The 18,161-nt window shown below is 38.9% G+C and overlaps 1 protein-coding gene across 1 annotated transcript in view; it reads right to left on the bottom strand.

The window, feature by feature from the left end:
- efr3a (EFR3 homolog A (S. cerevisiae)) overlaps window positions 1-18,161 on the bottom strand; it is a 153,373-nt gene that overhangs the window by 56,082 nt on the left and 79,130 nt on the right. Inside the window, exons 6-7 of the mRNA XM_008287784.1 lie at window positions 15,392-15,541; window positions 2,932-3,072 (exon numbers count right to left, since the gene is read on the bottom strand). Coding sequence (XP_008286006.1) covers window positions 2,932-3,072; window positions 15,392-15,541 — 291 coding nt within the window. The remainder of the gene's footprint in view (window positions 1-2,931; window positions 3,073-15,391; window positions 15,542-18,161) is intronic.

Below are 18,161 nucleotides of genomic sequence, written 5' to 3'. Positions count from 1 at the left end.
AAGCTGGTTTTTGTGATTTATTCTGCTTTAAACACCAACTTCTTCAGTATGAGGCTGTTTATTTTTACCAATTCATAAAACTGAGCCTCCTAACATCATTTACTATTTATTACAATCTATTTCCATCTGGTACAGTCGAACCACAGCGACGTCCGTAAAGGACCAAATACCAAACGGTTCCATTTTAAAACGTCCACATGAGCTTTTTCCTGCTGAAGCTGCAGAGGATGAAACAGCTCAGCGGGGCTCAAACACTCTGACAGCAAAGTCTCAGCGGGAATCAGAAGCTCGACCTGTAATCGCACAATTTATGCGGATCGTGCTGAGTGGCGGCGAGTCGGACCAACGGGAGGATCTGTGGAGAACCTGAGGATCCCAGGAGGGACGGCGTTCACCTGAGCGATAACGGAGCTCATTTGTTTCCTCTGTGTGGCCGAATATTAATGCTGAAGGCAGCCGCTGTGTTTCTGTGTGCAGGGGCACTGTCTGTCTGCATAAATATAAATATAAATATAAATATAAATATAAATATGTGTGTGTTATTGCTTTCTTTGCCGTATTTCTTGTGACTCTGACTTGTAATGAATCTAAACGCTGCAGAGTGAGAAAAAAAAAAATTGACATTGAACGTAAACAGCAGAAATCAAATAAAATGTTGTCTTTGGAGACGAAGGTCAACAGCAGCAACACACACACCTTCTACAGAGGATAAATATAATATGTGTAGAATGGACTGAGTGTAACATTTTACTGCAAAACAATGATTTAAAAAAAAAAATAGTTTTTAACTGTAAAGATGTATTTTTACAATTTAATGTTCTTTTATAGATTTTTCCTGTTTTGTTGAATTACAGACAATGACTAGTAGAACAACTGAAAAGGTTCTAACAAAAAATTATCTGTTAAAAAGAAAACAGAACAAAACTGTGAATAACGTCACATCTAAAATATCTATTTATAAATGGTCATTTGTTCTTTTACAGTGTTTTACTATGAAATTAGGCTCTATTATTGTATTTAAATGAGTATAAAATATAGTTTTATTGATATATATTTTCCATAATTTAAAAAGAAAATTATGTATTTTAATGAATAAAAAACATTTAGATCATTTTATGTTTTACAGCAAACATCTTGAAAAGTGACATTTTAAAAAGTATTAATTTATACGTTAACTATATTAAAAAAACGCAGGTCAAAAATTGTAAATAATGTCCACATTTAAAGTCTGCACTTTTATAAATAGCCATTTGTTCTTTTACATTGTTTTACTGTAAAATTAGGCTCGTTTGACTGTATTTAAACATGTAAAAATCTACTCATATTACAGATATTTGCTATTATTCAATAGAGAAAAATATACATATGAAGGATTGAAAAATCATTTTTTGAACTGGTGTTTTAGAGCGTTTCCCTGTTTTGTTTAATTACAGATAATAACGAGTAAAATCCCAGAAAACGTTTTCATTTACAGGTTTAGTTTAACAAACAGTCCAAACTGTCAAAAAATGTCCACAATTAAAATCTGTAACTTTATAAATGCTCATTTGTACTTTAACAATGTTTAAAGTAGAATTCTACTCTTTGTAGTGCATTTAAAAGAGTAAAAATATTGTTTAATGTTAAAGCAATATTATGCATTTAAGACAGAAAAATCATTCAAAATCTTTTTTTTTTTTTTTTTTTTTACAGATTCCTCCCATTTTGTTTTACAGCTAATATAAAGTGTAAAATCACTGAAAAAAGTAATAATTCACATGTTTACTATAAAAAAGAATCTGACCCACACCTTAAAAAATGTGCACATCAAAAGTGTTCATTATGATAAAATGTGCTTTGTTCTCTGATCACAAAATTCACTGTTTCTACTGTATTTAAATCAGCAAAAAAATGACTGTCCAATCAGAAATCTGTATTTTTACTCTTCGTAATTCCTTCTTCTACATGTGACAAACAGCTTTACTGCTGCTGTTCATTTTTAAAGTAATAAGAAGGACGTTGCAGTCGTCTGCTGATGCTCTTCATTGACATTTTACAGAAACTGATCCGGATCCTCATCAAAATGTGACTGTCTATGATCTCCACCTTGTTTCATGAACTTCTACCTGCTAGTTTTGGATAATCCTGCTCACAAACAGAGACAGTGGGGGAAACATCAGAGACTCAGGAAGCTTTACAGAGGTTAAAATCAGCCTCCAGATGTGTCTGAAGTCACAGAAAAGCTGTCACCGCCTTTTATTTATAGTTTTTACTGGTTTCTTTTTCTTGCCGGGAACCACATGCTAACCAACTAGCTGCTAGCTAACTCTGTGAGTGCAACTACTTTGCATGTCTGTTTCTGCAAAAATGAACAAATAAACTGACCTGAAAACACCTCTCTGTCCCGGTGAGGAATAATTTTATAAATCTACAAATCAGCTGAGCGTGACAGTCATGATGGTACTTGTCCAGACTGTGACAGCCCCACCTAGTCTGTGGTTGGGCACATTGGCTGTCTGTGTTTGGCTGTTTGGCTATTTCCTCAGGTCCCTAGATTGCTGGAGACTGAGTGGGCGGTCCTACCTGATTGGCACGCTCGGGCCCAGCGCTCCCAGGTATAAAAGGGCCAACCCCTCAGCTCCTGCTCTCTCTCTCTCCTCATGCTCGTGATTTGTGGTTTGGTTCGTTTTTGGTTTGGTTCTCACATCTAACAACACCTTGCACCACATCACATCCAGGCATCCAGACATCTGCACCCACACTACTGACATTCATGACATACACACCTCACTTTGACTAAATTAATTTAACCAATTAATAAAACTTTATGTTAAAATCTGACAATACCTGTGTCATCTTCCCTCTTTTGCCACAACCTATTTGCCGGGTTGTGACAAGACCCACCAGGCCCGGATTGAGCTTCTGTTTAAGTAGAACCACTCAGATACTCACACCAAGACGGGTCGGACGGCGTTGTTCATGTTGCCGTAGGCGGCTCGACCCAGCAGCTCCCTGAAGCAGCTCTCAGCCAGCGCCGCTGGGTTCTCCTCGCCGTCCTGACCGGCTCCGGACGGCGTGCTGGGATGACCCGCCCTGAAAAACAGCGAAAAAGAAAAGACACGACATGAAACCAAGGCCAGATCGAAGCTCCGCCAGCGTCTCACGATTTCCTTAAAGAACAATTACACGTCAACTAAGTGTCACAACCGCAAAGCCAAAGATCAATTTTTTTCTTATCAAACACGAAGAATCTGTAAAGAGAGAGACGGATGAGAGAGCAGAGGGATAAAAATGATGGAGTAAGTGAGGAATAAAGAACTAAAGCAGGAGAAAAGAATCAATCAGAGCAGCTGAAAAAAAAAAAAGGAGAAATCAAATGAAAGAGTATCGACCAGCATGTGGAGACAATCAGCCTCCATCAGGAGACAGAAACGGCAAAAAAAAAAACTCTACGGGCGAGAAATTCAATCAGGCAGCAGTTCACAGTGAAATGAGACGGAACAGGTTCTCAGTTCAAAATGATGATGAAGGTAACTAAATAATTGAGTGTTAAATTCAAATTAAAAACCAATCAGAGCTTTAAAAATAAAGGAATTCTGGTGCAGCTCACGATCAGGTCGGTGTCAAAGTTGTAAAATTACCCTGAAGTGATGCACAAAACGTCTAGAAAACACAAAGATCTTTAGTTTGAACACAGAGGAAAAGTGACGGCAGCTTGTGTTTGAGTATTTCTGTACGTTTGTTATTCTGTGTTTTAGTTTTTATTCTGTTTTCACATTTTTAGTCGCTGCTTATGCTCTCACCTGCTACTTACTTAGGTTTGCAGTCACCGTCTGCCTTCATTTTCACTTGTTTTTCGTCACTGTTTATCTTCATCTTCAGTCATTTTCAGACACTGTTTGCCTTTATTCCCCCACAGTTGCTGTTTGCTTCTAGTTTGAGTTACTTCAGCTGCTGGTTGCACTCATTTGTTGTCGCTGTTTACTTTCATTTTTAATCCTTATCAGTTACTTTCTACCTGTTCTCGGCTGATGTTAACTTTCATCGTCAGTCACTGTTTGCATTCGTTGTCGATTGCTTTCAGTCACTACTTACATTAGTTTCCAGGTTTTGCTGTCTCTTCCTTTCCTTTTCTGTCACCGTTTGCTTTCACTTTCAGTTGCTACTGACTTCTGTTTTGCATCACTGTTTACTACTTTCATTTCCAGCAATTTCCAGCTGTGGTTTACTGTTGTTTTCAGTCACTGTTACACTTCTGTTTTGAGTCATTTTCTAGAGCGAACATAGAGAAAAAAACGTATGTGGAAGACTTGTGGATGTCAATCTCACCACAAGGTCCAGAAGAAAATAATGAGATGAGGTTAAAAGCTCCAGAACCTTCTAATAAAGGACCTTGTAGTGAAGATTTCAGAACTCAACAACAAAACAGATAATTTATCTATAAAACAACAAGAAGCTTCAACAAAAAATAATTCATATCAAATTTTTTATATTTTCTACATCTATTTTCAAGGTTCGGTGAAGTTTTGACAACTAAAACTGCTTCAGGTTAAAAAAAAAAGTTGGATTTACAGTCACAAGAAATCGATTTTGCTGCTGTTCAACCTTCACAAATCTCCTTCCTCAGACGTTCTACCAGCTGTAATACATTTCACAAAACTTCTACCTCTGGTTCTGAGAAAATGATTCACAGAACCACAAGCATTCTGGTTTTTGGAGACGTTCTATTTCTCGTCTAAGAGTTTTACCAATTCTGAGGCGAAGAAGCCTCTTGGATGACGGCGAAACGTCCTCAAGGAAGCAAAAAAGAAAGCTGCTTTTTCACCGACGCTCTGAGGATTACGTGACCTGGATGAATCTTCACACAAGTGGTCACTCGCAAACAAAGTGTAAACACGGTCCAAGTGTGAGCCTTCCAACAAACTATCACTGCTTCCACTTAAATCTTCTGCAAAGATGCTCTTAATTAACTTCAGTTCCTTGTTGATCCTGCAGCTCTCTGTACAAGATATAAAACTTGTTCTGTACAAGTTTGTCATTTCCTGCAGAGCTGCCAACCATCCACAGTTCTGGCAGCAGACCAACACAGCCGCCCGTTATGTGTTATATTGATAAAATAATGTAATAGTAAATCACTTCCGCAGCAATAAGCCCGGTCACAGATGGACTGTAGGCAGTCGGGTCTCAGGAGGGAAACAATGCAATTACTGTCAGCCCACACAGGCGGTTCAGGGGAAATTAAATGCTTATTGCTTGTTAGAAGCAGGGAAATGAGAGACAAAAATGAAAATCTCTGCCGTGAGAGAAGGTGGGTTGTTGTTGTTTAATGAAGTGTTCAGAACAAACTTAGTAAAAGCTTTTTTTTCTGATGATTGGTCGTCTGAGGAAAGTTTTCAGCTGTTCCCGAGGACTAAAGAACATCGTGCTGCCGCAGAGAAATTCAATTTAAAGTCTAGCCAGGATCCTGCAGGTTTCATATACTGGACGCCGCAATGAATGGTGGTAAATGTGCATGAAATGATGCACAGGGCATCCAGAAAATTCATCCTGATGTGCTACAGAGTAGGGAAAGTTTACTGACTAACTTTAAGGGCATTGCTGGAGGTAATCTGTCAGCTGTAGCTGCAAACAGCAAGAATGTGAAGATCTTCAAAAGTCAGGTTTGCTTTTGCATAACTTAAAGTATTGTTTAACTATTTGAGGAAAACTTCAATGTATGAAACGTTAGATTACTCTAGTTTGCTCTTAAGATAGCAATCACCATGTTAATAAACCAGTGGTTCTCAAACTGGGGGTCCTTTTTTCTCACTTGTTTCTGTTATGATTTGATTATGCTATATTATTATTCTTTTTAATGCTCTTTTTTAAAATTATTTTCTTTTATTTTTATATTTTTTCCCCTTTCATTTGTTGGAAATAAATTCAATTCATTCAAAAGAAAATGAACGTGTTCATGTAAAGAGATGAATCTGTGGAATCAACACATTCATTTTTAACGCGTTAATGCATGAACAACAAAGTTACTACTCATGATACATTAAAAATTCAAACTGAGGGGTCATGAACACAAATTTATGTCATCTTGGGGGTCGTGGCTCAAAAAGTTTGAGCAGTAAACCGTCGATAAATGGTTGAAATGAATGTGGATGTTTCTTCACATCCATCTTTTATCACTGGTCAGCTACAACACACAGTTAAGGAATAGATCAAGTTAACACCAGCAATTCAAAGTGTTGAACGCAGCAGATGAGCTGTAATAACCGTTATTAATCTCCTCACAGTGGTTTGATATCAGAATAATCTAGGGATGCAAGTTGTAAGCAGCTTCCTTCACTGTTAGGTGGCTGCATTGCTGGTTCATGGAAAACGCATCACTGGAAATATTCCACAGAAAGCAGATTTAAAACTCTCGTGTAAAACTAGTCGGCATAAACGACGACACTGAAAATGCATCGATATTTAAATTAATAAACCGACACAGTTTTTGACATTCTGTTCTAAAGGCTTCAGTTAATTCTTTCTCATCACGATGTCATCACGACAATATGACGCCGGTTGTTTCTGGTTCCAGTTGTGCAGCTTCAGTTTTAATAAATGTCGGCTGCAGACGAGTCCAAATCGGTTCGGTGCAAAAGTTTCTAAAAGACCAAAGACTCCAAAAGGTCTCAGAGTGCAAAAGGTGATTGGTCCAGTGTGCAGTTTGGATGAAAGATGACAGCAGCAGAAATGAATCTCATCACAAGTTCAGTCCACAGATAACTGCTGACGGCGTTCCAGCAGCCGAAGGAGTAAAAGCCGAGTTTAATCTCTGAAGACGTTCAGAGAAACAGAGAAGCTGGTGTGACGCAGAGATGAAGGGAAAACATCAGTCTGACGTCAAAGTCGTTTTCAAGGTTGTCGCCTTGAAATGCAGCACAGTGTGTGCGTTTGTGTGCCGAGGAGCAACACAAGCAGGTGGCTTATTGTAAAAACAACAGCAGCCTCCTTCATTCTCTCCCGGATTCTGCAGGCCGGCCACGTCCGCCTTCCCCGAGAAGCAATTAACAGAATCCAGCACCCTTGACCGCTGCCTCCCGCCAGGTCCGCAAAGTCTCGATTAGAAAGAAGCGCGACGCGCCGCCGCCACGAGGCAAACGGACCGGGGTCGGAAACAACACGGCACCAAGATTGTGTTTGTGAGTTCGCTCTGGGAAAGAAAAGAAACTAAACAATAAAATGCTTCTTTTTTTTTTCCCCTCCCCCAGAAGATGACGGTGTTTTTGTGGCTGATTTACACATTAATAGCGACAAACCTGCAGATGGACTTTGTGTTCTCTGGATGGTCATCAGAGTTTATGTCCAAACACCATCAGAGGACGTTTCTATTCAAAGAGGGTCATGGCTGAACCAAACAGTGTGACGACAGAGAGACTTTGGATAAATGAACGTAACATGTTTCCTCTATCGTACCTCCTAGTTCTGGATTTACAGCACGTTTGCTCTCCAACTCAGCGTTTCATTAATTGATTAAGCCCTTCTGGTGCTGAGAGTAACAACAAGGACTTGTGACTTTTTATTCCTACTTCTTCTTCTTACAGTTGTGACAGACTGCTGTGCGTCCTAAACTTTGATCGTCACAGTCTGTAGTGCAAAAGAGGCGTCCATCTGTCGTCACTGTGTTTCTTCCTCTGAAGACTCTTTATTATCTGCATCATCAGAAACTTACTTACATCAAGTAGAGAGACGAGCTTTAAATATTAAATTTTGCAAACAGTGCTGCATTGATGAATACGTTTTCTAACATGTCCTCTGTAACAGCTCTATTGGGAGGGTTTGTTTCATGCCCCCTAGTGGCCAAAAAACACAAATATTTTCAAACAGTTAAAACCTCCCGATAACTTACTAATTAAACTGTCCTCAAAAAAACAATGGTGTCTTTCACGTTGAACAGCGAACATCTGGTGAGTCACAAGCAAAGAATTGGCAGCTTTCAACTGGATGGTTCAAAAGCTTTAAGAGACAGGTCCATAATAGGTGCTTTCAGCTTCTCTGTTTCCATCGTGGTGTAGAATGTAGTGCTTCGACTGTGATGTCACTCTGAATGCACCAGAACAACGAGTAGTTACTGGAAGCAACTCCAGTTCTATAAACACAGGAAACAGAACAGTGGAGGTTGGTTGTGTTGCCGTATACGACTAATTCTATGTTGTTGATGGCGATGTTGGAGAGAGGATCGTCACTGGATGAAGAAAACATGGGCCTCCCCTTCCTTTGTGAGCGTTTGTCTTCTTCAGGTTTAACCAATTAGCATCGTAAGAACCTACCCCGGAGTAGTTTCTTTATTCTTCCCTGAAATTGGCTTTGACAGAGGTTCTACTGAAGAGGTTCTGGCAGCAAGAACATGCAATAAAGGTTCAGACCAACTGCTGAGGATGTTTATAAGTGTCCTGTTACAAAGCTGACAGTTTAATCTACCAGTTGTTGATGTATCTCACTGCAAATGAAGCTTTTACTTTAACCGGTTTACGTACATCTTTCCTTTATAAGCTAACATTCAGAGACAATGTCCTGACTAAAGATCCAGGGACACCAGACTTACTGAATGAAAAGTAAATTCCTCGTCATGTGTTTTCAGTGTCTGATTGTACATGTATGAAAAATGCAACATGACAATGTGTCTGATTACAGATCAGGAGGATTCGCTCTGATGACGGGGAGCTGATGTGATTTTTCTCTGTAGGATGTTCAGTAGAAATGATCACACAGCAGAGTGATCAACTTCTTCAGCATCAGAGAAACCTTCAGTCGCTGTAACTCGATACTGATCGATCACTTTATCCTAAAATTGTCTCCACAGATACAGTAGCATCGTTTAGTTAGTTTATCATGTTTATTTGTACCTGATAAGAGCTTCTAGTGGACAGTTTTCAAACTACACGAGCTGCTGCTATGTCGTCTTAAAGTTTACTGTCAGTTCTAATGCAAAAAGATGTTTTTATTTGGTTTAGTTCTGCGCATTATGACTAACTTCGCCTTCGTGCATCCACTCAGCGGCTGCAGCAGCAGCAGCAGCTACTTTGACTGAATAACTAAGAGTCTGTCGCACTGATTAAAGAAAACGCTGATTTCAGAGTTGGTTTCTATGTAAGATGACGACCTAAAGTTGCTTTTTTTTAGTCATTAATTTGCAGAAATGTAGCTCAGAAGCTAACTAGCGAAGTCAGTCAGAATCTCATCGGTTATGTAGAGTAACGTCAGCTCTCTGAGTACAGAGATGTAGATGTAGCAGATCAGCTCTACACAAGACATAACGGTGAATGTTCTTTTTTGGGCTAAACTAGCTGCTAGAAAGGTGGTATGCAAATGTGATACTTGGTGACGTAGATAACTGGATTTTAAAGCCATGAGAGAACTGAACTCTGCCAAGCACTGACCTTACCTGTCAGGACCTGAGAGTCTACCAGTAATTTAGTTTAATTTACTCACTGCACAGAATCTGGGAGTATCTACACATTTTTCACCTGCTTCTCAACTTAAATTTATATACTGAACATACACATGTTTACATATGTTTACAGTCAAGTGCACCTTGTACGTACTTTTTGCACGACTGTAAGTCATTATGCTTCTGTATATATTCAGCAATGTGCAAAATCTAGAAAGTGCAAAATTAGTTACACAGCTGTTTCAGAGTTTATAATAAATAAATTCAGCTATATCACTGTTTTCATAAATTACATTTGCACATCCCAGGTTTTCATAATTTATATTTGCACATTTCTTAGTGTAATTTATAAAAAAAACTGTCTGATTTTGTAAATGCACGGACATAATTACTGTGCAATAACAGTAAAAGTAACTCTATTTGATTCAGAGGTTCAAATGGGCATCATTGTTTAAGAGAATAACTCATTTCTGTATGGTTTTTCTAAGTTAGCACATATTTTAGATGCAGAAAAATGGAACGGAGAAACCAAAAAAGCAAACTATCAGCTCTTTAATCCGTCCTACCAAAGGCTCAGCTGTTGGATCTTTTCAGCTGACATTGAGCACAACACTGCGTCTCTTTGAAACTCTCGACAAATCAGGGATGTGGGAGGTATTTCAGAAGTCTGGAATCAGGCCACGAAAGTGAAAGAAACTTAAATCTCCCCAGAAAACAGTTTAAAACGCAGATTTCTCTGGAATACTTTGTTCCAGAGATGCATGAAAAATCTGCAGAGCTACATGTTACCACAAACAAGTGAGACATTATGGAAACTTCAGTGAACTGGCTCTTAAATAAGGTGACGATTTAAATTAACTGAAAAATGTCCTCATCTGAAAGACCTGAAGTTACCAAACTACACATATAAAATAAGAAAAAGATAGAGATGTCAATGAAAATGCAGCTTCATACAGCTGTGTAGCTGCAGTAGATGGTTTAATGCCGCTGTAGATTGGAGGTTCAGTGACTCTATGACAGTGCAGTAAAAATAATCTCTAACCATCCCAGCTATGGACAGATTCTTAAAAGTGAGTCTGTTTTGAATATTTAACCAGGTGTCCTTCCTGTTTAACCTCACATATCCTTCAAAGAACACACCTCCAGCCTCAGATCTGACTCGATGAGCTGCTCATTAAGCTGCAGAGAAACGCCATTAAAGAAACGTCTGGAATGATGCCGTTAAAGGCAGAGAGAAGCTCCCCGAGGTGATGAAGGAATATATGCAGCGTAATTATATATGGATTATGGAAAAGCTGCATTTCCATTTAAATGGTGGGAAGATAAGATGTGGTGATTGGACGGTTAGCAGAGAACAGAAGAGGGAAATAAAACCTTCGGGATTAAAGTGTGAACACGATGGTTAAATTTTCCAATTGTTGGGAGTCATCACGAAACAATCATGTACAACAACGAGTTGCTGATCCTCAGAGGTTCACGCATCCAGATGCAATTTACCATAATGGTTGTTTCTTCTGAGTGGCTTTAAAATATGAAGGTACTTCAGGGTGTTCTGTGGATCAAATCGGCTCTTTGGGGTTTGATTACGGGTGACTGTGAGCAAGATTGGTTCACAGACAGTCAAGACAATGACAACCTTATGTAACACAACTCTATGTAGTTTCCTGTTGTTTGTCGCCAATTAATAAACATAAAATGTCTATTATACCTGAGAAAATGTGACTTCATTCATGGTTGTTCCATCTATTTAAACAACTAAGCTACAAACTGTATTGATCTCTTATCAGGGAAATTCGTAATGAGTGAGATTGAAACAATAAGATTTTGGAATGATGGTTGACTGGATCCATATCCTCATGCGCAATTTAAGTGTTTATGTAGAGCAGTCAATCAGGGGTCAACAAAACTAGGGTTGGTAATGAATAATAATGAGTCGATTAATTGCAGTTAATAATTGAATTGATTAAAAATATATTAGCAGATGAGGCCGAGGACATGCAAGTCCGATAATGTATCGTAGATCGGCTGTAGTACTTGGCTGAGCCACCAGGTGGAGCCTCTTACTGTTTAATGTTCGTAGTTTGTTTGTTTTCTATATTTTAGTGACTTGAGGAGGCGTCACTCAGACTGCAGCTGGTTTTGTCTTGGCAAGAAGAGAGCATTGTGGGGGTTTAGCCACCAATGGGCACCATGACAAAGCCGTCAGTTAACGACTTCCGACTAGAGCTAACATTCAAGACAAATAGACTTTACGAGGACAGTTTTACTAACGCTAAAAGAAACACACACACAAAGAAAACAACTAAGTGGGTGTATAGAAATATGACTGCTACATCTCATTTTTAGTAGTGACTAATGATTGATATGTAGCCGCCTATCAGTTAAGAAAAATAGTTCAAAATTTGTATCCCTAATCTAAGGAAAACCCAAAAATGTGGTCCCACTACTTGGAACCAAACCTGACTCAACTTTTGGTTTTCCATTGGAAACCAACTACTGCAGAAATGAGAAAACGGGCCAATTCCTGCCAGCAACTAATAGCAAAAAACAACAACAACAAAAGGTAATTTTTGTGTTTTTCCATTTCAAACCAACAGCAAAAAACCAAACAAAACAAAACTGAAAACTCCATTTTTACATTTTAAACCAAATAATAAAAAGAAAGACAAAAAAGGAAAGAAAATTGGCCCTTTTTTTGTTTGCTTTTCAAACCAACAATGATCAAAATAGAATACTTGGCTATTTTAAACAACAATAGAAAAGAAAAAAGAAAAGGTTACTTTACTTTTTTCAATTTATCATTTTCTGTTTTCATTCAGTGTCCGATTATGTTTCTTTGGCCAAACTCTTTGGTTGTGCTTAGAAGGACATCATATTTAGTTAAAATACCAGAAGTCAACATCTATAGGCTTATTTTTCAGATTTTTCTTCTTCCCTCAGACCTTCTCCTGGCTTTTTTCTTTCACAGTTTTAAGCTTCTTGTCACGTCACTGATGGCCAACATGTGCAAATAAAGACTCTTCAGACAATAACTGAACTCCCTGATTCCTCCACATACGCTGGAAGGGAATCGTTGTTACTTGGAGGTTTATGGAGGAGAACAACTAAGCAGCAGACGAAGAGAAAACACAAGAAGAATAAAAAAGAAATGCCGTGTTCAAAAATAGCCTTTTTGTTCACATGGAAACCACCCAAATGAGACGAGCAGAGAAGAAAGACGAGGTTTCTAAAGAGATAAGGAGAGCTGGAGGTGATGGAAATAAAAGATGAGAATATGAAGAGGAGGAGAAGGAGGAAATAAAACAGGCAACTCACAGGTAGACGGGATGCGATAAGGAGGTGAAACATGAGATAAGACTCCGGTGTCATCTGCTCCTGGTCCTATTTTATCTGATCGGCTGGTTTTGTCTCGACCTTTTTAAAGTGTAAGAGACGCTGCTGACCTCACCAGGACTTAGCTGGTTAGATCCAAAAAAAATATGGGCTACTTCTTATTTTTCATTTTAAACCAACAGAGAAATAAAATCTGCCTCTTTTTCTGTTGTCGCTTTTTTTCATTTTAAAGTAACGGAGAAAAAGCTGAACACTGGGCTGTTTTTTATATTTACATTTTAAATCAACTGGAATGAAAATACATAAATTAAAAATACAGAAAACGTGCCTGTTTTTCATGTTTTCATTTTGAACCAATGGCTAAAAAAAATAAATCAACAAAAAAAAAAATCAGTTGCTGTTGGTTTGAAACATTTGTTTGTCTTCCCCCTTTTTTCCAACAACCAAAAACAACTAAACAAATTGGGCCTTTTCTTTGTTCGTTTTCCATTTTAAACTAACAATGAAAGAAGAAGAAATGGCAGGACCTGAGAGTCCAAGAAGAAGAAAGAAATACCCAACAGGAGGAGAGTGAACTGGAAAACAGTGAAGAAGCACGGAGCTGAGAATTGAGACAAATATAAGCTCAAAAAAACCCCCCAAAAAACGAGGAGTAAAGGTGACTCGAGGCCTCGGTTAAGCTTTCTGTCCTGCTTCGCTGATCTTTGCCATAAATCCTCAAACACCAGCGTCGTTCTCAGGAGGCTCCTCGGCTCGACAGCACCGCCAGGATTTCCTGTTTCGCCCGACTACAGGCCTGGATTTGTGGACTCAGTGAATATAATGAGGTCTGAGATGTGCGGAGGCGATAAGCAGAACCAGCGAGATAATTCCTGTGCTCGGGTTCAGGCGAAGGTTTACATTTCTGCAGCCGGCACTCGGCGATTTACAGCAGAAGCCAACAGCAGGATTTACTTTAGATCCCGAGTCTTTCTGCACTGCAGGCGGCGTTAACGAAGAAACAGGTCAAACAAGAAGAGCACAAAACACAGAAACCTGCAACGCTGACCAAAAATCATCAGGTCAGACGGAAGGACGCATTTAAAAAAAAGTTAATTAAAACTTAAAGATTATATCCTCATGTTAACACACGACAAATTCTAAAAGCTGATCTACAATTTGAAACATTTAGAGGCACAAAAATGGGCCAGTTTCAAGTTTGTCTGTTATTTTTATTGTTGGTTTAAAAAAAAATGTCTTTTTTTTTTCCCCCCCGCTGTTGGACCAGTTTACAGTTGTTTTGGCTGTTGAGTTAAAATGGAGACATAAAATATGGGCGTGTTTCCTTTTATTTATTTATTTTTCATTGATGGTTTAAAATGTAAAAATGAAAAGTAGTGCAGTTTTCTGTTTGTGTCACTGTTGGTTTAAAATAGAATTTTTTTTTTTACTAAGTAACAGTTTTTTGTGTTTTTTTTTTCCTTTCTTTTTCCTCCTCGCTGTTGTTTAAAAGGTTCAATTGTCCTGTTTTCTAATTTCTTTCATTGTTGGTTTCCATTTTTTTTCTTTACTGTTGGTTTAAAACAGAAAAATTAAAAAAAAAAAAAATCTCGTTTTTTTTTTTTTTTTTTTAAATCATGTATTTTGTCAAAAATTGTTAAATTAATTAATTAAAATAAGCTGTAGGTTTTGGTGCACCATGTGTCTCTTCTGCTGTTCAAAACGGATCTGGTGTGTGTCGTCTACTTTAGTTGAGAGGAACGTAATGAAGACAAATATAAACATTTACTGCAGTAAAAGATGCTGTTGCTGTAAATGATTCCACAGAGAAACGCTGGTAGAAAACTGTAAATGCTGGAAGTAAATATACTGATTTTCCCGCTCAGTGACTCTCAGCTGCACATCAGAGCTCGGAAACTTTAAACTATCATCTTTTAAACCTCAACATTGAGGTCTGACAGCTGCAGTGAAAAACTGACTGAGCAGCAAATCAGGACCATTTTCTGCATTGCCAACTAAATGCATGTCGGTTCCCGTAGTAACAACACACATCCAGCTTTCCTGCTGTCAACAGCACGGCTTCATCAGATAACTTACTGATCAACAGGTTTGTAGATAAAACTTCATCTGAGAATCATCAAGAACTGGTGAAAGAAAGACGCTTCTCACCACCGATTTAAACCCAAAACTCCGAACAGAACCTCTTCAGGGCAGGTTAGCTCTGCAGCATCAGTTACCATAGTGACCAACTGTGCAGCATCTGTTACCATGGTGACCAACTGTGCAGCTAGTGACAGGATTTGCACCCGTGTGATACATAACTTAACCAATTTGTCACCTAACTTGTGTCAAATTTAAAGAGACCCACTCAGAAACTGTTTGAACGGGACCAGGACGGACTGATGACGACCTGAAAACATAGAGGCTCTGGATCCAGAACTTGTTCATTGAATAGTGAAGGTCACAGCTGAATTCTGGGACATCAGAGCCGCTGTGTTCTGACAAGATACAGAAAAGTTTAATGCTGCAGACAAACAGTTTACTCTTCTAACAGCCTTGCATGTTTAATTGACAACAGGGAACTTTCAGTGGGTTGAGGTCTTGGATGAGAATCAAACATCTGCCTGAGACTCACAGTAAAGAAAGAACTGACTATATATTTATACATAGATGTACCTGTCCAGGTCATCGCTGTCCTGCATGTTGAACAGCATGGACGGGATCAGTTTGTCCATGTGTTGCTGCTCCCAGATTATGGCCTGAAGCTCGTCGTTCACCGTCTTCCTCACGACGCCCTGCAGACCTTTGATCCCGGCAACACGGATCCTGAAGAGGACGAAAACACAGTCACTGCAGCATCCAATTTTTTTGGTTAATTTTAGTCTCTATTGTTTAAAAATGTGCAGCTTTAGTTTAGTTATTGTTAGTTTTTTAGGGACAAGATAAAGAAGTTCAGAAGCAGCATTTGTGACGGTTGCACTTGCAGCCAAACAACTATAATCAGAAATCCGATGCATTAATGCACATTTTTTGAGACCCGTACTGCACATGAATGATGACACACAGTCATACAATGCCTTCATGGTTTATTTTGCATTGTCTGTGTCTTTTCCCTGGTGCCAGAAAACCTCATATCTGGTTTCTCATATTACAGAAGCTGCAGGTTTCCTCCAAATCTTATCTGACGTCTGAAGAAAAACGACTGAAACTTCATTTTAATATAAATCCAAACACACTGAGACCACGCAGTCTTTACAATCAGCCAGACAGAGGATCCTCGACAGACTCTGCAGAGCAGGTTTGGTCTCGGTAGTCAGAACCGATCAAAGCCGAGTGACGCTGATTTTACTGCTTCTGTTTTCGACACCGACGAGAAATAAGAGAGGAGCGGAGCAGGTGACCCCGCCTCAGCCGGATCTAATCACCGCCACTGAAATCCTATTTGGGAATTCCTCTCCACCTACAGCGAGACGCCGCTGAATGGAATAATGAAATACAGTAGAAAAAAGAAACTAGAGTGAGAAGTCACACTGTGAGGAGGAATAAACTGGAAAATAATCCCAGCATCCCCCGACGCTCACCGAACCGCCCACGTCCAGCAGCAGCACACACACACACACACACACTCCAACACACAGACGGAGATAAGAGTGCATTTTTATGCACAAATAAGCTCGCACGCCTCGACACCGAGAAACCTCAGCTGCCACGGTGAGATTTTTTGCAAATAACTGCAGCTGCTCTGGAGGAGGGAAGCTGTTTTCACAATGAATGAGGCTGAGAAGTGTGCAGGTGGAGTTTTAATCCACTGCTGATCGGTGCTGGAGTCAAAGGGTGGGCGTCTGCTGGGAGGAGGCAGCTTGTAAAGCCTCACTACCGCCGAGCTATTTTTACCTCCCAACAATAAGGCTGGAGGCAGAGAGTGTCTACAAAACAATGAAATGAGGTGTTTGCTGGAGTCTGGATCATTCTGACCACCATGGGCAATATGAATAATAATGTGGACGAAACCTGTGTGTATTAGTTCAGTAAGTTTGTTTTTTTTTGCTTTTTAATTTTATCGAATAGCCTTTAAGCTCATTTTTAGATGCCTCCTCCCCTAAATTGTCAGTTAAAAGCAATAATGTGTTTGTGATTGACAGGCCATTTATTCTCCAATCATCAAATTTATAAAACAGTTTCTCCTCAGCCATCTCTGAATGGCGTTACATTGTCACGGCATTACATGTGGATATTTGTGAAATTTCAGCTTGACGTATGAAATACTTACATGAAATACATCTATTTTTTGTCATTGTTTGTTGATCCACCGTCAGCAGGTTTTGTTTGCACATTGAAATTTAAGGCTGCTTGAACAATAACATCTCAGGAACCATTAAAGATAAAAACCTGACATTTTCACTGTTATGTCATTGAATCAGAGTTAAAACGTGAGAAAATACTGAAACCTTCCTGAAAACTCTCACTTTTGAGCTCACAATAACCAAAAATAATGATAACACAGAAGTCAACAACTAATATTGTCTGAATAATATGTAGCTGGATGTCACAACAATACAAAACGAAACATATAGAACACTTTTAATATGAAATACTTGGTCGCAAAACTTTTAAAAAGTCGTTGTTGTTTAACTTTTATAACTGATTGAGCAGGTTTAACAAGTTGTTCTGGAGTTTAAAATGGTCTGAATGAGCTTGAGTCTCTGCTTTGTCCTCATGCTGCTGTCTCACAACAGAAACATCTGTAAATGAGAGCAGCTTTATTGTGAGTTCGGTCGTATTAAAGTGCAGTTTATGTGAGCACAGAGAGCAGGAGAGAAGCTAACAGATGGAAAGAGCAGCAACATGAAAACACAGGAACACCCCCAGCCCTTGTTGACTGGTTTAAGGTTTCCACCATCAATCTTCCTTTTCAAAAAATTGACACCATTTCATGAGTCCTGTTCTTATTTGTTTTCTGGATTAAAAAAAAAAAAGTCACAACAGCAAATATCTGGATGCTGCTCTCGAGCACATTATATCTAAACAACATTTCTGTTTGCAGGTTCAACTTGGTTCTTCTAAGACACATGAACGTTTTTACACCGTCCAACACTCTTGTTATTCTCCTCAGCTTCACATCCTCAGTGCTGCCGGTTTTAAATATTCCTCTCTTGTCTCCAAAGGCACCAGCGATTACTCTGAAATCATGGTGCTGACTCGCTTCTTCCAAAAAAAAAAAAAAACTAATAAAAATGTTTCCACAGAGCAAAACCTTGACTGGCTAACGAATTTAGGACAAAGCTTTCCAGTTAACACATGCAACAGGTGTAATAAATTAATCATAGCAATTTAACATTGACCTTCTGTTTTTTAATGATTTATAGAAATATGAATTTGTAACTAACATAAATGGAGATAAATGCACCAAAATGTCTAAAATGCAACGTGGGTCTTCTTGTTTTTA

This window comes from Stegastes partitus, unplaced genomic scaffold (assembly GCF_000690725.1).
Source record: "Stegastes partitus isolate 25-593 unplaced genomic scaffold, Stegastes_partitus-1.0.2 Scaffold520, whole genome shotgun sequence".
Taxonomy (NCBI): domain Eukaryota; kingdom Metazoa; phylum Chordata; class Actinopteri; family Pomacentridae; genus Stegastes; species Stegastes partitus.
Note: the sequence above shows the minus strand (reverse complement) of the source record. Positions and strands in the feature narration are given on the sequence as shown.